The sequence below is a fragment of the Protomyces lactucae-debilis genome (genome assembly GCF_002105105.1).
Source record: "Protomyces lactucae-debilis strain 12-1054 chromosome Unknown BCR37scaffold_26, whole genome shotgun sequence".
Classification (NCBI taxonomy): Eukaryota; Fungi; Ascomycota; class Taphrinomycetes; order Taphrinales; family Protomycetaceae; genus Protomyces; species Protomyces lactucae-debilis.
The window spans coordinates 136,584-158,589 of NW_024468018.1; the positions used below are offsets into that span (position 1 = coordinate 136,584).

Below are 22,006 nucleotides of genomic sequence, written 5' to 3' on the forward strand. Positions count from 1 at the left end.
GAGCTCGCAGAAGAAGCCTTTTCTATAGCAACAGCAGCAGAAGCAACAGGTTGTGCGACAAGTGGTATCGGTACTTGCGACACTTCAGCTGTTGTTGCATTCTCTGGCCGCGTCGTCTGGCTTGGAGGTGATGTGGCTACTAGAGGTTAGTAGGCACCCTTCAAAGGTCCTTGCATCGATGGCTTGTATGTCCGTTCGTACAACGGCGAGGCGACGTCACAAGCGCCAGGGTGTTCCTGGATAGAGTGTGTGCGGGTTGCGAAGATGAGCCGCACACGCCGACATCCAGTCCACAGGCGTGCAGGGCGGTACAAGCTGCGTCGCTGGCATGATCACCGAAGCGACGTCTGCGCTCACCTCCCATACCCGTAGCCACGCGCGTTGTGACAGTCGCGGCCGAGTCGATCGGATCAAGGTCCATACGCGCCAAAGAGCAAAAGAGACTTACCCATTATACCGTAGCGCAGGCAGTGAACCACACGGATGCTCTGCTCTGTGTCCTGAGTGATAGACTGCTGCTTTCTTCTAGAGCACTGAAGCAAGAGGCCCGGCCCAGTCTTGTTCCCGTCGGTGCCGAGTTGCTTTTTGTGTGGTTGGCAGAGAGGAGGAAGAGAAGCAGCAGCGAGGACGACGAGGAGGAAGGCGGCAGAGACGGGAGGCGGGTACGGGAGGATGCAGGCACGGCAAGGGAACGGCAGAGGAGGAGGAAGGGCATGAGAGTAGCTACAGAGACGAGAGAGACGATACCAAAGCAAGTCTTGAATGGCCCATCGGCAATACAGTCGTAGGAAGCGCGTCCAAGTCGTCGCCGGGCTTGGTCATAGTGACGCCGAAGACGGGCGAGACGATACATGGACATTGACGCGTAAATCGACGGCATGCTGGGACCAAAGCTCGATCGAACGCTTGATTCCGAGTTGTCTTGAGAGGCAAAAGACTTGATAGATGTCCGTGACGGAAGGAGACGAGGCAGGCCATATTAACAGAGGCTGCGTGTCCCATCACGCATACTTGTTCCAGCAATGCCGCGTCGCTCCAACAACGTAGCGCGCGACCAAAATCGCCGACAAGCAGTCGCTACAGGTAGAGAGAGCGCAAGCCGCGATGAGTCATCAGACTGGAATTGCAGAGAAGGAGCCGGTGCGCACAGAGAGCCGCAGTTGCACAGTCCGCTGCTTTGTCAACGTACGCACCTGCCGGCAAGACGCAAGACACGAGACTGTAGCGTCTTGTAAGAGCCATAGTCACGGTAAAGCTTGACCAGAGAGCGACTGAGCGTTGGTTGACACCAAGGGAAGACTGCAGCAAGAGGATACCAGTCGGAGTTCATCACTGAACAATACATTTTGCAAGCTTCTTCTTTTTGTGCTTGTCGTCCGCCAGGATTGTGCCGCCCTCAATGGACTGAACACCCAAACCGGCATTCGGAGCAGCAGCCATACCTCCCGTACGCGCAGCAGTCCGTCCTGCGTCTGCTTCCGACATGGCAGCATTTGCAGGCGGGATGCTATTGCCAACTTCGACAGATCCAGCGGCCATTTGAGTGGCTTGGGAGACTGGCGCGTCCATATCACGTTGCGCACTCATAGCAGAGTATATGCGCAAATGCGACGGTGAACTCAGAGCCTGGAGACGTCTGTATGCGTCAAGAGCTGAGCAACAGCACTCTGCCTGGACTTGATGTCACAGGCAGTTGAGTCAAGATGAGTAGCGCACGCTACACAGTACCCTGACACTAGAACAGAAGGGAATCAGTGCGTCTGCTGTTCAGGTATGTCCCGTTACAATCATGGAAGTATTTCTTTGGGGGGATTTGTGGTCTGGGGGCAGGGGGGCAGTTGATGGGTCCCAGATTGAGGTTGCTCCATGACTTCACGTGAGTGCTGGATTTCACACGGCAAATTGGGACTACGGCAGCGTCATAATGGCAGACTACGTATAGCATTGTATACACCTGCAAAGACACGCTGTAAAGACAAGCTGCTAGACAATTCTCAATAGCTGACTAGAGCCAAAGCTGCCACCTATCGCTTCTATCTGATCACTGCTACTCTCTCCCCGTTGATGCTTTGCTAGACCAGCCATGGACGACCTGCTTGACCTCTCTTGGCAGAGTAAGCCGCAGGCCCAGCAGACCGCTAAAGGCCCTGTCAAAGCTGCACGGCAGCATAACCCCTTCGCTTCCCTACCAGCCAGTAATGGCGTCAGTAGGCTCAATTCGCCCGCCCTCACTGGCAACAGCGCCCAAATGCTACGTCCAGCGCAGGCAGCACAGCCAGCAACGGATTCATTCGGCGGTCTCGTCAATTTTGGCAAGCAGCAGGAAAAGAGTCAAGCAAATATGTCGCTTGCTGCCCAAGCACAGGCATTGCAGGCGCAAAAAGAAGCCGAAGCACTGCAGCAAGCACAATTACTGGACCAGCACTTTGGCGTCGATCGCGCCGTGAGTGTGCCCGGCAGGAATAATCCTTTTAAAGCATCTGCAAGTTTACCTGTCGTTACGCAACTCCAGCCCGAGCCGAGCTTGGGCTTGCGTAAAACAGACACCGAAACGACAGAGGAACTGCTTGCCGTCATCAATGGCGAGCGGCCAGATCCAAAACACTACGATACTTACTTTCCACCACCAGACAGTCCAAGTCGACCAGGTTCCGCTGTCACTAGCTCCAGACGCGGCACACCTCAGCCTTCGACATTGGGATTGATTGACGACGATGACACGTTTGGTGTCTTTGCCGCTTCGAGAAGCAAAAGTAAAGGCAAAGCACGCGACGACAATGAAAACGATGACATTCTTGGAAACCTTGGCCGTCCCGTCTCTACTCAATCAGCTCCGCCCATGGAACAAATCAATTTGAGTGACAGCGAAGAAGAAGATGACGACTTGCGACGCGCGAAGGAAGAGTCGATGGCCTCTGCGCGCGAATACGAGACACGCGCACGTACAGGTGAGCCAGATTGGGGTGTACCGGCGCGTGATCCACGTTTACCCTACATCAAGCAAATTGTAGAAATGGGCTTCACACCAGCACAGGCAAGAGTTGCCTTGGCCAACACAGAAAGTGGCGTGGATGTGGAAGGTGCCATGGAACTTCTCTTGCAATTACAAGGTCAACCCGTGAACGCACCACAACGACAACGCGTCCAGCAGCAAGGCAGACCCGGTCAGACGCAGGATGCCAATGGCGCTTGGGTGGACACGACGTATGAGCTTGCAACGAAAACTTTTGCTACCGCCAACTCTTGGCTTACCAATAAGTCGGCCATGGCACGACGCAAATTTGCGGAATACAATGCGAGTGCTGCGCGTGCACCGGATCTTGATGATCGGCCGCGTTGGATGCGCGATGCTGACCGATCTGAGCGAAAAGAGAAGGGTAAATCCAAGGCACGCTGGGAGGATGAAGAGGAAGAACCGAAAGAGCAAGGGCTGCCTTTGCATCCAGTTGAACGAAAACGACTTGAAGCGAATGGTGTGTTGCCGGCGTCTGTCACGGCAAGCACACTGAGTCGTCGTGGTAGCGTCGAATCCAATCGCAGCGGGAAAAGCTTTGCAGGCAGTTTCAAGAGCTTGACGCAGAGTGTCGCGAGTACACTTGTGGGTATGCCAGCACCATCCACCATGCAACCACCGCAGCAGCCGGCGATGGACTCACGCAGATTCAAGGCAGATGACGATGAAGCTGCCAATTACGTGTCCTCACGCAGGCGCCGACCAGCGGGACCCGCTGTGCCTGAAGAAGACTTGTTTGGGATGCCTGGTGGTAGTGGCAGTGGGAGTGGCACAAGCACCCGGGCATCTGTCAAGCAGCCTCTCCCTGCTCCATCAGACGAGGTGGATCTGTTTGCTGCACCGCCCACTTCAAAGAGCAAGGGTAAGGGAAAAGCACCAGTCACTGCTCAAGATGAAGAGGTCGACCTATTCTCGCCACCAAAGAAACCAGCTCGGCCACCATCACAGCAGTCATCGCGCGCATCAGCTCCGCCCAAGACTTCTACGAAACGCCGAGACACACCCTATCTCGACGCGAGCGTGGCTGCAACGGCATTACAAAACAAGGCGCGCGGCTCTGAGGCATTTAAACGAGGGGATTTTACAAAAGCACTCGGATACTATGATACGGCCCTCCAATCACTGCCTGCTGAGCATCCATCTCGCATCAGCATTCTCTCGAATCGCGCATTAGCCAATCTACAAACTGGTTCGCCCAAGCTTGCCTTTGCGGACTGTGAGGAGGCCTTGGCTATCATTGGTTCTGGAGCAGGTCAGGATGAGACAATTCAAGAGGGCAGCATAGCCATCAATATGTCTAGCCTATGGGCCAAAGTGATGCAGCGTAAAGCAACAGCGCTGGAGATGCAAGAACGGCATACAGATGCTCTGGTCGTCTGGCAGACGCTTGTGAGAAGTGGTCAAGGTGGTGCTGCTGCCATGCAAGCGAAGCAGCGGTGTGAGAAGCTGTGTGCGCCAAAATCAAAGCCTGTTGCCAAGGTGCCCGTCAAGGTTGCAGTTCATGCTGCTCCGAGCGGTGAAGGCGTTGCCAAGTTGCGTGCTGAAGCGGCTGCGCAGGATGCAAGCGAGTTGGAGCGGCAGGGCTTGTTGGATGTCGTTGGTGACAAGATTGCAGCATGGTCGAAGGGGAAAGAAGGGAATTTGCGTGCGTTGCTCGCATCTCTTGATCTTGTGCTTTGGCCTGCAGCAAACTGGAAAAAAGTATCGCTTGCGGATCTCGTGCTGGATGGCAAAGTCAAGGTCATCTACATGAAGGCACTGGCAAAAGTGCACCCAGACAAGATTCCTCGGGATGCGTCTGTTGAGCAAAAGATGATTGCCGGTGCGGTTTTTGCAAAGCTGAATGGTGCATGGGATGCGTTCAAGAAGCAGACGGGGCAGTAGCATGAGCATATTCATTTGTCTTCTATATAGACCAAGCTGTAGCCTTTGTCTGCTTGTCTGGCCGTTGCAGTCTCCTGACATTTGAAAGTTTGAAGATTTTGAACCCAAAACTGACGACGCCCAAGCTTAAGATCTCGGCCTGCATTGCTACTCTGTAATCTGTAAACTTGCTGTACTCTATCATCTATGTCAAGCGCCACTGAGAGCGAGCTCACTGTGCAGCTCAAAGAAATCGAACAGGTGCTCACGCTTGATCCTGAAAATGAGGAGCTGCTATCTCTCAAGAAGGAGCTAGAAGACTTGATTGCGCTCGAGACACAGCCATCTGCTCTCTCACTGACAGACAAGAAGAATGCCTCCCAGCGTACTCGAAAAGTGGGTGAGCTTGTCCTTGCCAAGTGGATCACAGGCGATCACCAATACTACCTCGCCAAGATTACGAGCATCACGGGTAGTGCAGAGAAGCCTGTCTTTACAGTCAAGTTTACGGAGTATAATGAAGTACAGACACTTCAAGCGCATCAACTGAAAGACGCCGATGCCTTTTCACAGACAGCATCTACCAGCAAGCGAAAGGTACCGCCACCTCCGCCACCTGCAGCTGGTCACACACCGATAGTCCAACCCATTGGTATTCCTGCAGCTGAGCCTACCAAAAAGAAGGCAAAACCTGACCAAGCCCTTGAATCAAGCAAGTCTTCATGGCAAAGTTTCGCACAGGCCGGCCCGAAACGCAAGTCGGCTACATTGCAGAGTACAAGTACCTTCAACAAGGTCAAGAAGGGAGGCAGCATGTTTCGTACCTCCGAGGATGGTCGTGTGGGTGTGATGACGGGACCACAAGTGAGTCAGACTCTGCAGAGTAATGTACGACGTGGCAGGCATGTTTTTGAGCGAGAGGCGAGTGAGGAGGATCGCTATGAACGGAGCACTCGGCGGAGAAGTCGAAGTCGGTCGCCGCGCAATGGAGAGCGATACAGCAGACGATCACGGAGCAGGAGCAGAAGCAGAAGTAGGAGCAGAAGCCGGGATCGCGGACACAGAGACTGGCGTAGATAGTAGCTGTAGTGATCAGAGTGGACATTCTACATGACTCTCTAGTGGTGTCCATCGTGAGCATGCTCGTCACCGATAAAGTTGAGCTTGTAGACACTGCCGCACTCGGGACAACGCGATGTCTTGTCCTTCTCGACCGTCACCCAGAGTGTCTCGTGCGACTCGTGCTCGCCCGTACAACCAACATAGCGGAATGTGTCGAGCGAGTCCACCATCACTGGCTCCTTGACTGTACCGAGCTTGGTGATTTTAATGGGCTGCATGTCAAAGACATCGACACCGGCCATCTTGGAGAGGATCTCGAGACGTTCGAGACCGGTGGCCTGTTCGAGGTCGGTGGGGATAGCACCGGGAGGGGCTCCCTCTGTGATCAGGTCATCGGAAGACTTGATTTCAGTGAGGTCTGTTGTCAGCATGCATTCAACGAGGCTGTACACAGAGCGATGTGCTCTGAATGCGGGTGTACATACTTTTTGAAAAGGCGACACGGGCGGTGGTGAATGTCCTTGGCCGGATGACCTGGGCCAGTTGACGCGCGGCTGGTCCTTTGAAGAGTGAACGGGCCAGCATGCTTTGGGATATGTAGGAATCCTGTTGGTCACAGTTGGTGTAGTGACTTGGTAGTCCCGTCTACTTGAAGTTGTCGCAGTCTTCCGCCGAGTCACGTGGAGCTGAACTGACACTGCACGAATTGTTACTACTGGACTACATGTAGAACTACTGAAGAACTACTGAAGAACTCCTGAACTACTGAACTACTGAAGAACTACTGAAGAACTGCAGAATAGCTCAATGGCACATGCACAAGCTCGCAGATCTATCGCTGAAACTAAAAGATAAGCTGCAACCGCCTCCCATCAACTACGCTACAAAACCGTCCGCCTACCAGACATCTCATGCTGAAGCTACCTGTCTCTCCCCCTGCTCGAGCTCAAATTCAGTCTTTGTGCCTATTGGCAAGCCAGACGTAGCAAAGTACAAAACCCAGAGTCATCCATGCTTGCCAAAATCCATCGCTCCAGCCAATCAATCCGGCAAACCCATCCCAACCAACAAGTTCTATAGCAACCTGTACTTCGGGAGTCAGCGTCAAGCTGCCTATGTTCTGCCATACACCATGAACTATAACGGAAGTGGGGTGGATATTGGTCACACCAATGCTACTCAGCTCTGCTTCGGCCCCGATCCTGGCGCAAAGACTGCGCAGTACTGCTTCGCGCCAGTTGGTATTGTGTCGCTGGCAATCGATTCTGTAGAATCAACAAAGCTGCGGCTCAGCAACGCAGATCAGTTCAGCATCCATCTTCATTTAGAATCTGGACCTCGGTCCATTGAAATGCCCTTGGTGACGGGCATGGCTTTTGTTTCAGCCAGATACCTTGCCCTTACGCCAGTCCTGCGCTCCAAAGTGCAATTTCGCTCAGTGATCGAACAGCCTGCAGCACACTGCCAAAAATGGCACCTCGTACTCGAGGACGGTGAGCTCTGGATTGCCTATTGGTTCGGCCCACGCATCTCTTTTCAGCAGATGGCGTCTGATTGCCTACAGGCCTCTTCACAGGTCTCGGGACTTCTTCAAGTGGCAAAAGTCAGGTCGCCTGCTGCTGAAGCAGTCTTGGATCAATCCGCAGGCACCGTTGTGGAGAGCATCATCCTAGCAGGGACTGCTGGAGAAGCTCATGGAAGCTACACGATGACATTTGTCAAAACAGGAGCAGCATCACCGGCCATGTATGCGCTGCCGCACCATGTAGCTTCTTTTGATGCTCAGACTTCAAGTTGTATCGGAGAAGCGACACTGGATTCTCAAGTCAACGGACCCATGACCCTCGTCCAAGCTGAATCGTGGACAATGCACGAGGCATTACCAGCTGGAGCGCAACTTGCCCTGATGCCCGAAATTCGACAACAAGACTTGGCAGCAGTCTCTCAAGCCATCGGTCAAGACTGTCAGCAAGATTTTGATGCTGGCTGCCGTGCAGACTCGATGTATTTTGGCGGCAAGGCACTTGCGAAGCTTGCACAAGTCACTCTGCTCGCGACACAGCTCAATCATGCAGCAGCTTCGCATCTGATGCAAAATTTTGAGCGAAACTTGTTGATCTATGTTGACAACCAACAGCAATTCCCGCTTGTCTATGACAACACCTGGGGCGGCTTGGTCTCTTGCCAAGGATTTCAAAAGGATCCCATGGCAGATTTCGGTAATACCTGGTACAACGACCACATGTTTCACTCTAGCTACCACGTCTTTGCAGCAGCAGTCTTTTTGATTCTCTCGCCAGATTCACCGCATGCTGGACGCATACGTGCCTATGCAGAGATTTTACTGCAGGATTTCATGAACCCAGTGGAGACGGCTGTATTTCCTGCCTTTCGCAATTTCGACTGGTTTGTGGGCCATTCCTGGGCCAAGGGCCTGTTTGAGTCGGCGGACGGCAAGGATGAGGAGAGTTCGTCGGAGGATGCCTTTGCGACGTTTGCAGCATACTTGTATGGCATGGCAGCAGGCTTGCCGAACCTCGCTTCACTTGCTCGGCTCATGCTGGCTGTGCAAAAGCGAAGCATGAACCTGTACATGCTGTTTCAGAAGGATAACAGCGTGATGCCAAGGCAAATCATTGGCAACAAGGTGAGTGGCATTCGCTTTCAAAACAAGGTGGACTATGCCACGTATTTTGGGGCGAATCGAGAGTACATTCATGGCATTCACATGATTCCACTCTCTCCCATCTCCGCCTTCATACGGCCACGAAGATTCGTCGAGGAAGAATGGAGCGAGCGGGTGCAGGCAGTGAGCGGATGCGCTGGTGGGTGGCGCGGTATCATATGGGCCAATTATGCGTTGGTTGATGCTGAAGCTGCATGGCAGTTTTTCACCTGTGGATTCGACAGACAATATCTGGATGATGGAGCCAGTCTCTCCTGGTACCTGGCATTTGTATCTAGCTTGCGTAGCCCGTAGCCCTATCACCTCGACGGTCTTGCTTGCTCCATCTCGTCGCCCAAATGCATTTCAGCGACAACTCGACGACTTCAGACGCGACGATGCAGCTGTGCAGAGTTTAAGAGGTGGAAGGATGGCCGCAGGGATGAAGAGAAAGGCGGCTGAGCATCAAGAACCTCCGTCTACGCCCAAGCGGCAAGCGACGGAGAATGTGCGGAGTACAGGTCGAAGTACACGCTCGACGCGACGTGCAGCGAGTCAGTCGCCGGATAGTATGCTGACGCCCTCGAAGCGGCCGCCTGTCATGGTCCTGATCAAATCACCTAAGAAGTTCGCAAAGGATGCTGCAGAGACTGTGAGGGCGGAGAGTGATGATGAGCTCACGGCAAAGCACGCACCAGTCTTGCTTGGTCGGTCCAAGGCCGCTGGGACGCCGAGCAAGGTGACAGCATCGCCTGCAAGTAGGGGACAAGTGCCGGACTCGGCATCAAGGCGGACGTTGAGGTCGACGCCTTCCAAAGCTACACCGACTAGGACGCGTCAAGCATCACCTACGCGCGCCTCGACTCGATCAAGCAGGGCAGCTAGCATGGTAGATCCACAACCGAGCAGCAGGAGCAAACGTTCTCGTGCCACGCCTGGCAAGGCGACGCCGATTCGGGCCGGCGCCAAAGACATACCAAGCGATGTCACACCGTCCAAGAAAGGGACGAGAGATGGCAAGACAAACAATCTGCCCGCAGCTATGGAGGACGTCGATGCAGAAGCAGCGCCCATCATCACGGACGGTCCGGACGTTTACTTTGAAAAGATGGCCAGCAAGGACAAGACCTCCAACAATACGCTGGAAAAAGTCCCGTACCTAACGCAATCTGAGTGTCTTTCTATGCTCAAGTCGCACCAGCTCCCGTACGCAGCTGGAATCAAACGGTTGTATAAAGCCCATATTGGATGCTTTACTGAATGGCAATTACAGCTCTCACTCGGCCACACCTTGTGTCTCTATGGCTACGGTTCCAAGAAGCAGCTACTCGAGCAATTCGTCAAACAGCACTTTACACCCTGGCATATCTGCGTCACTATTCAAGGTTATCATCCATCTACAGATATGCGGCGCATCTGTTCCACCATCACGCAAGCCCTCGGAAAGACGGGGTCCGATGTGGCAGCCGTGTTGCGAGCGCTCGACGATCATGACGAGACGCTGATTGTGCTCATCCACAACATTGATGGAGAAAATCTGAGGAATGAGAAAGCGCAGAGCATGTTGGTGCGCATCCTCGAGCATCCGCGCACACAGGCTATTGTCAGTATCGACCATGTCAAAGCGCCTATGCTCTGGGACGCACGCAAAACGAGCGCGTTGAATCTCCTCTACCATGATGCCACGACGTTTGAGCCGTATGCTGCTGAAACGGCACTCCAGCCGAGCATCTTTGATGCAAAGGCCTCCAAGCAACGACTTATGGGCGATCGCGGTATCAGCTGGATCCTGCAAACCTTATCGCAAAATGCAAAGACGATTTTCAAGCTATTGCTAGAGGAACAAATCAGTCATGACGGTGCTGGCGTCGAGTCGACCAGGTTGTATGAGCTTGCGAGTCGAGCATTCGCCGTGAGCAGCAAGAGTGCCTTTCAAGCACAACTCGGCGAGTTTCTCGACCACGAGATTATTGTTGCGAGCAAAGAAGTGGGCCTCGGTGATGTTTTCCGAGTACCCTTTGATGGAGACGAACTAGCGCGTCTTTTGCAGAGTATCGATGCGTAGATCACACAAGAGATGCACCAAGACCGCTGAGTACAACAGCAGCATTATCCATGACCTTCTGCTTCTCCCCGAGAGACATGCTCTCTTGGTCGATGCCCAGCTCGATTGTTTGATCCTTGAGCTTCACATCCCCGCCAAGCACCCAGAGCTCCTTGACTTCATAGATGATGCGACGCAGCTCTTCAAAAGCACGCACCATGGCACTTGTAGCATTCGTTATTTGCAAGGAGCGTGCCGCTTGCTGAGCGTCCGAAGCACGAGCTGGTGCATCAGCACCTTCTTCAGTAGCTTCCCGTTCGGCAGAGTGTTGTGCAAGCGCTGTCACTTGAGTGAAGCGAGCAAGCAGCTGTTCGGTAGCTTGATTGATGCGTGCAATGGTCTGCTCTGTGCGCTGTTCCTGGACATCCAGCAGCGAGTGAGTAAGCGCAGTGCCTGACGCTTGCTTTGGAGGCATTCAGCTCCTCCAGCAGTCCTATAGCCTACTTGCTAGCTTGTGCCAGTTTGTGGCAACTTGTAGGTAATTGACTTGGTGAGACGACATCAAGCGACTGCAACCTGTACAACACCTCGAGAAGAAGCGCAGGAGAGCGTATCGCAGTGTGCGGATCTTTAGGCAGCTAGAAACAGGCTGAACGAAATCTAGTCTCTATAAAAGAAGGGTACTTGCCATGGGATACGATAGCAACCGCTCACGCAGTCCAGCAAGGCATCGACCCTCGTCGCATCGCAGGCACTCACCACCACACGCGCGAGACAATGGCAGGCGCAAACGCAGTGAGAGTCCATATCGACCTCGCGACCGTGGTAGACGGCGAGACGACGGAGATTTAGACAGGCGACACGATAGAGATCGAAGCGACCGGCGTGGTGAGCGTGCGTGGGATCGCAATGACCGCTGGGCACCTTCTGGCAGAGATAGACCGGCGAGACCTGTACGCGATGAAGGCAGATTATCGCCTCCACCAGAATACTCATCATCTCCGCAACGTCGTGAACGACGGGAGCACAGTATAGATGCACCACCAGTCAAACGTGCAGATGCGGGAACTGAGCGCCCATCTCGCTTCGACAAGCCTACCTCTACTACAGACACTGCTGCTAACGGCATAGCTCCAGCATTGACAGAGGAGGAAAAGCTCAAACAACGCCAGGAAAAGTTCCTTGAATGGCAACGGCGCAAGATGGAGGCAAAGAGCGGGTCTGCGTCCCCAGCAATCAGGCAAGAGGTGAAGTCAGAGCCTGTGCAACCTATGCAAACTGTGAAGACAGCCGCCATGAGGTCGACTTTGACGCAGGCCTCTGCTCCGTCGAACGGCGCACCAAAGATGCTTGCTACCGCAGGCGTCAAGTTCTCTGGCATTGGCAGCTTGAAGGGACCGACAAAGGGGCACAAGGCGTCTGGATTCGGTGAGCTGGACCCACAGCAGCGACATATGCCAGATACAGCTGAGGATGAAGACTCGAAAGAAGCAATGGACATCGACGAGCAAAGCGAAGTGGATCCCTTGGAAGCATTCATGGCGCAAAACTCTACTGCTCTCGCTGCACCCGTTTCTGTCAACACTCGGTCTGCACAAGACGTACTCAACGATGCTTCAGATAGGGAAGACGCCGTCGGTTCAGATCTGGAGGAGGACATTCTCGCCATCGCCGCTCGTAGAGCTGCGCAAAAGAAGAAAGATTTTGCCACGGTGGATCATGCAAAAGAGAACTACGAGCCCTTCAGGAAAGAATTCTACATTGAGCCTCAAGAGCTAGCCCATCTGACGGAAGAAGAGGTGGATGCCATGCGGCTTGAACTGGATGGCATTGTTATTCGTGGCAAGGACTGTCCCAAGCCCATGACACACTGGGGCCAATGTGGTCTCTCTGCCCCAGTTGTTGAGACTATTCGTCGCCTTGGCTATGACACACCCACTTCGATCCAAGCGCAGGCCATTCCAGCCATCATGGCAGGAAGGGATGCCATCGGCGTAGCCAAGACTGGATCAGGCAAGACAGTCGCCTTTCTGCTTCCCATGTTTCGACATATCATGGATCAGCGTCCTCTAGCCAATGGCGAGGGCCCAATCGCTATGATTATGACACCTACGCGCGAGCTGGCTGTACAGATCCACAAGGAGTGCAAACCATTCATCCGTGCACTCAATTTACGTGCCATCTGCGCTTACGGCGGTCCGCCCATCAAGGATCAAATAGCAGAACTGAAGCGTGGCGCCGAGATTGTTGTCTGTACACCTGGACGCATGATTGACTTGCTGAGCGCTAATCAAGGCCGCGTCACCAATCTCAAGCGTGTCACGTACTGTGTGCTTGATGAAGCAGACAGGATGTTTGATCTCGGCTTTGAGCCTCAAGTCATGAAGATCCTCAACAACATTAGACCTCAGCGGCAAACGGTCTTATTTTCTGCAACATTTCCCAGAACTATGGAGGCACTTGCTCGTAAAATTCTTCGTGGCAAGCCGGTCGAGATTACAGTTGGCGCACGCAGCGTTGTGGCTCCAGAAATTACGCAAATGGTCGAGGTCCGTCCAAGAGATCCAGATCCGCAAAAGTTCAATCGCGTCCTTGAGATTCTCGGCGAGCTGTATAATCGTGACGAGGACGCTCGAACGCTCATCTTTGTTGATCGTCAAGAAGCAGCAGACAACTTACTTGCACAGCTTATGCGCAAAGGCTATCCGTGCAATTCGCTTCATGGCGGCAAAGATCAAGCGGATCGCGATAATACCATTTCTGACTTTAAAGCAGGCGTCTTTCCCATCATGATTGCGACCTCGGTTGCAGCTCGTGGTCTGGATGTTAAACAGCTCAAGCTCGTCATCAACTACGACTGTCCGAACCACATGGAAGATTACGTGCATCGTGTAGGTCGCACAGGGCGTGCAGGCAATAAGGGTACAGCTATCACGTTTGTGAGTGAGGATCAGGAACGCTATGCCGCCGATATTGCCAAAGCTCTACGTCTCAGTCAAGTTGAGATTCCAGAGCCTCTCAAGAAGCTGTCGGACGCATTCTTGGAGAAGGTCAAGGCTGGCACGGAACGTCAAGGTGCATCTGGCTTTGGCGGCAAAGGCCTTGGCAAGTTTGACGTGAGCCGCGATTTGGCCAAGAAGGTGCAGCGTAAGATCTATGGCGAAGAGGATGATCAAGAGGATGAGGACGAGCAAGCGAAAGAGGAGCGTATGCAAAATGAAGCACTCGCTGATACGGATCGCGTCAATCCCGAGGAAGCGGCTGCTGTTCAGGATCTTGGCAGTTCCGCCGTGGCAGATGCTCCCATCAAAGTGGAGCGCGTCTCTGCCTCTTCTGCAAAGCTGCGGCCTGTAGCTCGCAAGGATACGCGCTCGCTCGACCCTGTTGCTGCTGCCAAGGCTCGTATCGAGGCCATCAACAATCGCCTCAACTTGGGTGGTGCAGGCAAGGCAGTAACACCAGAAGTCAAGGCATCCAACAACCTCGACGCGGGCGACTTCCGTGCTATGATGGAGATCAATGACTATCCTCAAAAGGCGCGCTGGAACGTCACCAACCGGACCAACATTGCAAAAGTGCTCGAGGCGACTGGAACGTCCATTACGACTCAGGGACAGTACGTCAAGCCTGGCTCGACTGCTGTGGAGGGCGTGCCGAAGCTTTACTTGTTGATTGAAGGGCCGTCGGAGGAGACGGTGGTAGAGGCTGTCAAGGAGTTGCGGCGGCTGTTGAGCGAGGGCACCCTGGCAGACGACGGTGGCACACGGTACAAGGTCGTGTAGCATGACTTGTACCATAGACCACATACTAGTTTCCCGAGCGAGTCATAGAAAAGCGAGCTGGCTGCATGGGCTCTTGCCTAGCCAAACCCTCTGTACATGAAGGCCATGGGACTGCACCAGGAGCTGCTACTGCTCCATCCACGTCGTCATTCTCATCATCAGGACGCGGTCGCACACAAAACAATAACAAGGCAGGGCGATCGCAGACGAAGCGCAGGTCAGAAGCGCATGTCCTAGGGGGCGCATCTACTCCTAGTCAGTCTGCAGGCTTGAGCAAAGCAGGCGGCCAAGGTTATCACGGCCCAGTTCCAGCAACCATTATTACACCACCTTCAAATGACTCACAATCAGGCGCGGGTCTGCTGAGAGCGGCGGGGGATGCCAAGGAGGCAGCGTTCCGTGCTGCGGAAGCACGAGCACAAGCACAAGCGCAAAAGGGCGGCGTGTTGTCAGGAAAGCTGAAGCAGCAACAAGGGATGTCGGGCCAGGCGCTACGGAAGGCCGAGCAAGATGCAGAACGGCAACGGCGAGAGAATGAGACGCTTGTCTATGATTGATATACTGCTAGTGATGTATTTGCTCTAATCTACCAGTGTATCAAGTAGTCTTGAAGTAGATCAGTCTTCAATCCGTTCGTCACAGCCTTTGCATCCTCAACGACATCTGGCTTGACGCCGATACGCTGCTCGCGGCTGATACAAGCTGACAAACCAGTCTCCTGTCTGCTGAAGCTCTCATCTCGCAGCTCTACATCCCTTGTATGTCGATCAGGGAGGCCGCACGCGCTGTGCCCGTGAAACAAGGCTTTCTCTTCATCTGCTTTGTTGCTAGTATCCTTGGCTTGAGCATCTTGTTTCTAGTAAGCTGCTCAGTCAACTATGCAGATTCTAACATAGCAGTCTGGCCAAGGCAACGTCGGCGCAGGCATGGAGCACCTCGGGGACGAAGCACAAGAGCATCACCATTAAACCATAGGATGGAAATATTGAGAATGCTATGGGAGATCTGCTTCATCTGCTACTCGTGTTATATGTGTAAATGGTCATGCAGATGCTACAACGTGAAGAGATGGAGAGCGTCCTGCCTCAGGAGGAGACGACTCTTCAGTTGCTGGTGGGAGCAGGCGCTGAAGACAACGCAGCAGGACCGCCAGCGCTGCCCATTGTCGATCCACCACGACCGAGACCACCACCGCGGGCACCTCTGCTGCCGCCACGACCACCGCTTCCACCACGACCGCCGCGACTATCACCACGCGTACGGCCAAAGCCTGGACCTGTTTTGTTGTGACCGCCGTCGACGCGCATCTCCTTGACAGCAATGCCATCCTGTGTTGCAGGATCCAGTGATTGCCATCCCTTGAGTGCTTCTTGCATATCTGCTTGTGAAGCAAAATAGACGTAGGCATAAGGTCTGTTCATGGCCGTTTTTTTGATCAGGCAGTCTGTGCTAGAGGGGAAGAGCTCTTTTGCACGTTCAACACTCGGACAAGGCTGCACCCAAAGGCCTGGACGCTGCTGTTGCTGTTGCTGCGGCTGCAATGGCTGTGGCTGTGCCTCTGCTGGCTTTGCGGTGTTTTGTGTTGTGTCTGCAGAAGCCGCAGGTAGTGGCGTCTCGACAGCACTCACGGATGTCTGTGGTGCAGGACGTGTATCTTTCATAGGAGGCGGCGTCGCGGCTTTTTCTGGCTGAACCTGACGCTGGCGCTGCACATTCGCTTGTGTTGATGCATGCTCGTTTTGTGGCTGCTGGGGTTGCTGCCTTGGCAGTGCGACAGGCGGCGCTTTTTGTACAGGGGCAGCTTGTGGTGCAGTACCACCACGTCGATAACCAAAACTGAAGCCCTGACTCTTGCTCTCTTCAGCAATACGACCATCCTGCACGGCAAGCACCAGCGAGCCAAACTGTGCATCAGGTAGATTGAAGTGCCAAGTATTTTTGAAGGGACCTTCCACTGGTAGTGCCGTCTCAGATGCTTCCTTCGGCATCGACTCGACCATCTGGAGGACACTTTGCAAGAGTTGATCCTGCGGGGGGCTGAGTAGACTTGTCAGCTCTGGCTTGACGACATCATAGATTGCCAAGAAGGCAGCACGACTTGCCACCAGCTTTTGAGCGAAATGGGAGACGGACGGCGAGACGGTAAAGTCGCTGTACGAGGAAGAATAGCGAAAGTGAAGACCGGCAGAGAGCGTGAAATCAGCCTTGACGGTGTGAGCAAGCTGTGTGAGCAATCCGTCCCGACCGGGTGCATGGTGCGTCATCAGAATCCTAGTTTCTGCTGTGCTGTAGGTCCGATCAGCGGTGTGCAGCAATTCGCCAATCTGCAAAGCCGTCGTCCACATGATGCCTTGAGCTCCAGCAATGGTGGATTGTCCCTCGCCATTGTCAAAGAGTTTGTGCTGTACAAGAGCACCGCCCAAACCAAGCAGTCGTAGCGAAAGACCACCGACAGCCAACAAGGGTGACGACGCCTCGTCCACGACGTGCAAGTTTTGCACCTTGTACTCACCAGACCTAAACTTTTCAAGGACACGTACATCCTCGCATGAGCCCCAGACTGTATACACGGGCACAGAAAGGGTCTGCCTGCCTGCCAAAAATTCTGGCAAGTCAGAAAGGATCGAGGGTTCGGCTGCGGCCACGGCACTTCGCAGTTGCTGAACATCGCTCTTTGGGTGAGTATCATACACATCGCCACGCTGCCTCGGGCCGACGAGCGGCGAGTACTGAACAACATGACGCAGCGTCTTGTCGGTCATGCGGTCGAGGGATGTTTTGTCATAGAAGCCAAAATCGCCAGAGTGCAAGATATGGGTGGCCTCATGCTGACTAGCAAGAACGTTGAGTGAGGCGAGATTTCCACGAATATCGGCGATACACAGGATCCTGGCGCCTTGACGTTCAATCACACGCGCGTTGGCCTGGGGATGCGCGGAGCCATTGCTGTGTCCGGCGTGTTGCTGTCTGTAATTCGACATGTCTGTGCTTGAACCAAAAAACAAACGCTCTGCACAAGTCTTTGGGTAGATCCGGGAGATGGGCCTCTCGCTGTTGTCTTCTGGGAGGGAGAGCAGCTCGTTGGAAGGGATTAAAGGGAGTCGAGAAGCAGCGAGATCGTCAGGGTTAGGGAAGCACATCCAACGACACAAAACTTGACGAACAATGAGTCTGAGTCAGTAACACTGTGTGTAAGGGCAAGGTCCAGGCTATGTCGAGATAGGCAAATGGACAAGTTACGCGCAGAGTATGCCGCGCTTCTCTATGCTTCAGCTGCAGCGCTCGATTCGCTTGCCGTGCACTATGCGCGGCACAAAGCTATCATCCAACAGCATATGCTACATATCCTGCTCTTTGTTCCAGAGACTGTAGACCAGGGACACTACATTCAGCTCGTCAAGTGCGCTGTTGCTCAACGGCCACCTTCTATCGCCATTGAGTTATCAGAGGTCGATGCTTCCCATGCTACAGTCAAGCTATCTATGCAAGACATCTCTCTCGAAGAACTGAGCATAGACCAGTTTCTTGAGCGGCGTATCCGATCTACAGATAAAGTGGTTGGTCAGATCGGCTCCTCTCTATCGCTGCTTGAAGCACTCCCTGACCATCTGTCTGAGTGGCGCTGTAGCATGCTAGAACCGCTTCTAGCATTACAGGCGCAACGGCCTCTATCACTCGATCAATTCGAGACGATGCAGGCCGCAGAACTCACAGACATGATGTTTGCTTCTCTCAATGCCGATCAGGTCGGAGAGATGCTGGAACGCGTATGGATTCCGCGCAAGAAGAACCAACCAGACTTTGACGATGCGCTTCAACGGTTCATCCTCGAACATGCTTCATCAGCTGAGTTCCTACTCTCTATTCTTGGCTATGTGGTAGCACATGATGCTGAACTGAGGGACTCGAAATCGGGCTTGCTGTCCGCTATTCTTGGCGCATGCTACTTGCACGAACCACGGCCTGCATCAAGGAGGATTCACACAACGCACCTCTCTCAAATTTTATCAATCCTCAAATCCAATCTTCCAGAGGGTGACATCTCCGCTGAGGATCTTGACATGTCGATTGATGCACTTTTATCTACAGAAAGCCTGCTGCGCCCAAACATGCTGACACGCCCAGTGCGCTCTTCTGCGACACGGCTGGAATCCTTTGTCGAAGCGTCGCGCCAATTTTCGTCCTCGCGCTACAATCCCTCCATCCGCGACATTCTTGCCATTTCATTGGCCGATGTTCAAACGCAGCGCCATCAACTCACGCGTATCCTGAGCGTCAAGCGTTCAGAAGAGACATTCAAGAGCTTGCGTCAACTTCTCTTGTCTGGCACCATTCTCACACGTCTCGACTCGAGTGAAATTGACTTTGCTCTACTTAAGTCGTGTCTGCAAAAGGATTCTCTGGACATTGCAAAGAAGACATACATCACCACCTCGCCGCGACCACTGCCTGCACCTCAAGTCGAGGATGCACTCCTGCAATCATTCTACGAGGCATTCGACAATGCTGCCGACCTCTCACGCAAATCTCTGCAACCCGCAGCTGATATTCTCGGCCTACTGCATCCAAAGCACACAAACAACGAAGTGCGTCGTGGACAGCTGCTGGCAGATGCATCGGCAGAACTCGCAACCTTCAAGCACGACCTCTACATGCCTATCGAGCTGCGCTCTATGACTGCAGAGTCTCTACGCGACCTTGCTGCCAAGGCCCTACAATCTCCAGGCATGTATAAGCGATGGCGACGTCTCCTTGGTTTGTTGCAAAATCTTAAAGTGGCGCTCAACCTGCCAGAGACGGATCCGTTGCATGAAACAACCTTGATGGAGATTGTGGCAAATGCAGCGCTTGCGGAAGACGACCTTGGGTACGCGCTCGTATTGGCTCGTGAGGCGTTTGAGAGTGAAGATGAGTCTGACTGTGACAATGGCGCGTGGCGCGTAGCCTACCAGGTGAGCAAGTATCCCACAGACCGTCTTGGCTCCGTTGCAGCACAACGCAGTGTGGTGGAGCAGGCTCTAGTACGATGTCCACCAGACCGTATCCACACCTTGCTTCAGCAGCATGAGCGATTGCAACAAACGGAACGCGACTTGTCTGGTGGTGGTGCAGGCGTGCCGTCCTTCTCGCGCGAATCGAGCGCTCGCAGCGTTCATGGTGGGATAATTGAAATGCCCAAATCGCTTTTGCAAGCAGCTCAGGCTGCGCGTGCCATGACCTTTGGCGCCGAAGCTCAAGTAGGTGATGGTCAGCGCGTAAGGAAGCGTGATCAACTGGCTGGTTTGGTGGGTAGCAGCGTTGGAGCAGTCGAGAGTCGTCTCACAAGCGGCGTTAGCTGGCTGATTGGCGCAGAGTAATACTACAATCATAACTACTTCAAACCACTACAACGTTGTCAAGGCAGGACTGCCCGCGCAAGCAGGCTCCGAAAAGCGTGTCTCAATGAAACACTTGATCATGTCATCCTTATGCTCGTCCATGTACGTGTACGCCTTGGCCGTGTCCTCCAATTTGATGCGATGCGTCACAAAGACTTCGAGCGGGTCAAACTTGCCTGTGACAATATACTCGTCCAGAATCTCCTGCCAGTAAAGGTGCACTGGAGCCTGCCCGTTGAACATCAGTTTCACACCACGCTGCATGGCTGCACCAACATTGAAGCCGTTCGTGATGCCGACATACAGTGCTGCAACCGAGACTTTGCCGAGGATACCCTTGCAAGAAGTAATGCACTGGTTCAGCTGTTCTGGCGTGTCAGTCTCGAGGTTGACGGCCCTGGCGAACTTGTGCAGCAAGGATTGAGCATACTCTCCGGCAGCACAGTCGAGCGCAGCGTCCAGCCCAGGCGCTTCTTCCGTCTTGGTCAGCTCCATGATGGTGTTTTGCACATCTTCTTTGGTAAAGTCGATGGTCTCAACCTGCGGAAACTTGCTCTTGGCGATGGCGAGGCGTTCCTGCGTGTCCACCACAATGATACGCTTAGCTCCTTTCAGCTCGCACCACTTGATGCATGCAAGTCCAATAGCACCAAGGCCCCAGATGCCGACAATGCTGCCTTCCTTGACGTCTGCTTCCTTGACGCAGTGGTATGAGGTGCAGAGGATGTCTGAGAGGTACAAGCCCTTTTCAAAGGGAACAGAGTCAGGCAACTTGAGCAGGTTGACATCTCCAAAAGGTACGCGCACCATCTCTGTCTGACCACCACCTATCATTAGCCATGAACAAGATTAAGCAGGACATACACCAGCCGCCCGTCAAGTGCGAGTACCCAAACATGCCTGCCGTACGCTGTCCATAGAGGTAGTTTTCCACAGTCGATGTATTGGTATTGAGACACTGCGAGGAGAGCTTCTGCTTGCAGTAGTAGCACTTGCCGCACGCAGCCTGGAAGGAGGCGACCACACGATCCCCTGGCTTGACGTCCTTGACTGCACTGCCCACCTCGCTCACGATACCAGCAAACTCATGCCCGAGAATGTCGCCTGCCGTTAGCTGCGTCGTCTAACCAATGAGCATACCCTTGTGCATCTCAACAACCGCGCCATGGTACAAGTGCAAGTCGCTACCGCATGTCGTCGTAGCGGCGATCTTGAGAATGACGTCGTGGTCGTCCACGAGCTTTGGCTGCTTCGACTCGACCATACCAACGTGGTTGCTGCCCAACCAAGCAAGAGCCTGCATCGTTGTTCCTTCCTTGGCATACGTGTCTCCGTCAGCTGCAGGATTGGCGCTAGCATGAGTCAGACTCGGCAGGTCAGTCTAAAGGGGTATCAGCATGATCTTCATTACATACTTCTTACCGTTACGCGCTCTGCTATGTTGGCTGCTGCGTTTGCTGCCATCTTTACCTGCTTGTAGTCTCCTCGCACTTCAAGCGCCCTCCGTCCTTATATGTTCTCCAGGATGTCATCGATCGCCTCGTCTACGTCATGCTGACACAGCATCGAGCAGCGTCTCGTAACCTGCGACACTCCGTCGTTGTGATGGGCGACTTAGCGCGTCATGTCTGCAAGAAACTGCCCGAGTCCTTGTTCCTCTGCTTCGAGGTCTTCCTGTGCGTCTTGCTGCCCGATAACGCGCAAGACACTCTTCTTTGAGCTCTCCTGTAGCTCGCCCGCCATGATGAGTTCATCTAGGACAAAGTATGCCTTTTGAAAGTTGAAGATGAGGTCGAGCTCGCACACATTGCCAAAGTACTTGTCGAGTGTCTCAACGTAGCGGTGAATCACCTCCAGCGCCATGAGCTCATTGTCGTCGTTTTCAATTCCAGCGACGAAGAAGAGGGAAGCATATCTGCGGTGAGCAATGCTTTCAGCAAAAGCGACGTACCTCCTGTAGACCACCTTTGTATCTTTGTATTCGAGGAAATTGCACATCTTTGTCCGTCGCGCCAGGACGAGCTGTGTGACATCTTTCACAATCTTGGCCTTGTCCTTTTGTGATAGAGTGATGAACCATTTGGCCAGGCGCACCTTGCCCTGCCGCGAGACGAGCAGAATATACTGCAGCATCTGTGTGCTGTGTGCGTCCTGGTAGCAGCTGGTGGTGTAGCGACGCGACGAGTTGCGTCTGCACTT

At 53.6% G+C, this 22,006-nt stretch overlaps 12 protein-coding genes across 12 annotated transcripts; 6 read left to right on the forward strand and 6 right to left on the reverse strand.

The window, feature by feature from the left end:
- Positions 1 to 180: 180 nt before the first annotated feature.
- BCR37DRAFT_175922 (uncharacterized protein) lies at positions 181 to 992 on the reverse strand. Its single transcript, XM_040866285.1, has one exon. The coding sequence runs from the start codon at positions 878 to 880 to the stop codon at positions 452 to 454; it is 429 nt and encodes a 142-aa protein (XP_040722344.1). The 5' UTR covers positions 881 to 992; the 3' UTR covers positions 181 to 451.
- A 3,059-nt stretch (positions 993 to 4,051) lies between these two features.
- Positions 4,052 to 4,879, forward strand: BCR37DRAFT_336485 (DnaJ domain-containing protein; the record flags this gene model as incomplete). Its single annotated transcript, XM_040867227.1, has 1 exon — positions 4,052 to 4,879. A coding segment is annotated over one exon (828 nt), but the record flags the coding sequence as incomplete, so codon positions are not given.
- Positions 4,880 to 5,083: 204 nt separating this feature from the next.
- Positions 5,084 to 5,956, forward strand: BCR37DRAFT_395568 (uncharacterized protein; the record flags this gene model as incomplete). Its single annotated transcript, XM_040871642.1, has 1 exon — positions 5,084 to 5,956. One exon carries the CDS (start codon positions 5,084 to 5,086, stop codon positions 5,954 to 5,956), a length of 873 nt encoding a protein of 290 aa, XP_040722346.1.
- A 19-nt stretch (positions 5,957 to 5,975) lies between these two features.
- Positions 5,976 to 6,611, reverse strand: BCR37DRAFT_175990 (cytochrome c oxidase). Its single transcript, XM_040866286.1, has one exon. It carries the CDS (start codon positions 6,367 to 6,369, stop codon positions 5,995 to 5,997), a length of 375 nt encoding a protein of 124 aa, XP_040722347.1. The 5' UTR covers positions 6,370 to 6,611; the 3' UTR covers positions 5,976 to 5,994.
- A 49-nt stretch (positions 6,612 to 6,660) lies between these two features.
- BCR37DRAFT_176037 (endo-1,3(4)-beta-glucanase) lies at positions 6,661 to 8,967 on the forward strand. The gene has a single exon (XM_040866288.1). The coding sequence runs from the start codon at positions 6,753 to 6,755 to the stop codon at positions 8,916 to 8,918; it is 2,166 nt and encodes a 721-aa protein (XP_040722348.1). The 5' UTR covers positions 6,661 to 6,752; the 3' UTR covers positions 8,919 to 8,967.
- A 78-nt stretch (positions 8,968 to 9,045) lies between these two features.
- On the forward strand, positions 9,046 to 10,639 carry BCR37DRAFT_395571 (origin recognition complex subunit 2-domain-containing protein; the record flags this gene model as incomplete). Its single annotated transcript, XM_040871643.1, has 2 exons — positions 9,046 to 10,590; positions 10,631 to 10,639. The coding sequence occupies 2 exons, from the start codon at positions 9,046 to 9,048 to the stop codon at positions 10,637 to 10,639; spliced, it is 1,554 nt and encodes a 517-aa protein (XP_040722349.1).
- Positions 10,640 to 10,669: 30 nt separating this feature from the next.
- Positions 10,670 to 11,122, reverse strand: BCR37DRAFT_389693 (uncharacterized protein; the record flags this gene model as incomplete). The annotated part of the gene is made up of 1 exon (XM_040870761.1): positions 10,670 to 11,122. One exon carries the CDS (start codon positions 11,120 to 11,122, stop codon positions 10,670 to 10,672), a length of 453 nt encoding a protein of 150 aa, XP_040722350.1.
- A 979-nt stretch (positions 11,123 to 12,101) lies between these two features.
- On the forward strand, positions 12,102 to 14,429 carry BCR37DRAFT_352086 (P-loop containing nucleoside triphosphate hydrolase protein; the record flags this gene model as incomplete). Its single annotated transcript, XM_040868102.1, has 1 exon — positions 12,102 to 14,429. One exon carries the CDS (start codon positions 12,102 to 12,104, stop codon positions 14,427 to 14,429), a length of 2,328 nt encoding a protein of 775 aa, XP_040722351.1.
- A 65-nt stretch (positions 14,430 to 14,494) lies between these two features.
- On the forward strand, positions 14,495 to 14,986 carry BCR37DRAFT_395574 (uncharacterized protein; the record flags this gene model as incomplete). The annotated part of the gene is made up of 1 exon (XM_040871644.1): positions 14,495 to 14,986. The coding sequence occupies one exon, from the start codon at positions 14,495 to 14,497 to the stop codon at positions 14,984 to 14,986; it is 492 nt and encodes a 163-aa protein (XP_040722352.1).
- A 416-nt stretch (positions 14,987 to 15,402) lies between these two features.
- On the reverse strand, positions 15,403 to 17,502 carry BCR37DRAFT_384101 (uncharacterized protein). The gene has a single exon (XM_040870170.1). It carries the CDS (start codon positions 17,408 to 17,410, stop codon positions 15,533 to 15,535), a length of 1,878 nt encoding a protein of 625 aa, XP_040722353.1. The 5' UTR covers positions 17,411 to 17,502; the 3' UTR covers positions 15,403 to 15,532.
- Positions 17,503 to 19,799: 2,297 nt separating this feature from the next.
- On the reverse strand, positions 19,800 to 21,644 carry BCR37DRAFT_176026 (chaperonin 10-like protein). Its single transcript, XM_040866287.1, has 4 exons — positions 21,230 to 21,644; positions 20,948 to 21,188; positions 20,672 to 20,911; positions 19,800 to 20,634 (listed from the first exon to the last, which is right to left on the reverse strand). Exons 1-4 carry the CDS (start codon positions 21,269 to 21,271, stop codon positions 19,814 to 19,816), a joined length of 1,344 nt encoding a protein of 447 aa, XP_040722354.1. The 5' UTR covers positions 21,272 to 21,644; the 3' UTR covers positions 19,800 to 19,813.
- On the reverse strand, positions 21,422 to 21,940 carry BCR37DRAFT_403778 (AP complex, mu/sigma subunit; the record flags this gene model as incomplete). The annotated part of the gene is made up of 2 exons (XM_040872033.1): positions 21,422 to 21,722; positions 21,759 to 21,940. 2 exons carry the CDS (start codon positions 21,938 to 21,940, stop codon positions 21,422 to 21,424), a joined length of 483 nt encoding a protein of 160 aa, XP_040722355.1.
- Positions 21,941 to 22,006: the final 66 nt, after the last annotated feature.

Bases quoted from the DNA above. Each gene is read 5' to 3' on its own strand.
- BCR37DRAFT_175990 (XM_040866286.1), bottom strand. From the start codon at position 6,369: ATGCTGACAACAGACCTCACTGAAATCAAGTCTTCCGATGACCTGATC.
- BCR37DRAFT_176037 (XM_040866288.1), top strand. From the start codon at position 6,753: ATGCACAAGCTCGCAGATCTATCGCTGAAACTAAAAGATAAGCTGCAA.
- BCR37DRAFT_384101 (XM_040870170.1), bottom strand. From the start codon at position 17,410: ATGTCGAATTACAGACAGCAACACGCCGGACACAGCAATGGCTCCGCG.
- BCR37DRAFT_176026 (XM_040866287.1), bottom strand. From the start codon at position 21,271: ATGGCAGCAAACGCAGCAGCCAACATAGCAGAGCGCGTAACG. The intron at 20,912-20,947 runs GTATGCTCATTG...AGCTAACGGCAG, and splicing joins GGTTGTTGAGATGCACAAGG to GCGACATTCTCGGGCATGAG. The intron at 20,635-20,671 runs GTATGTCCTGCT...GGCTAATGATAG, and splicing joins GCACTTGACGGGCGGCTGGT to GTGGTGGTCAGACAGAGATG.
- BCR37DRAFT_175922 (XM_040866285.1), bottom strand. From the start codon at position 880: ATGCCGTCGATTTACGCGTCAATGTCCATGTATCGTCTCGCCCGTCTT.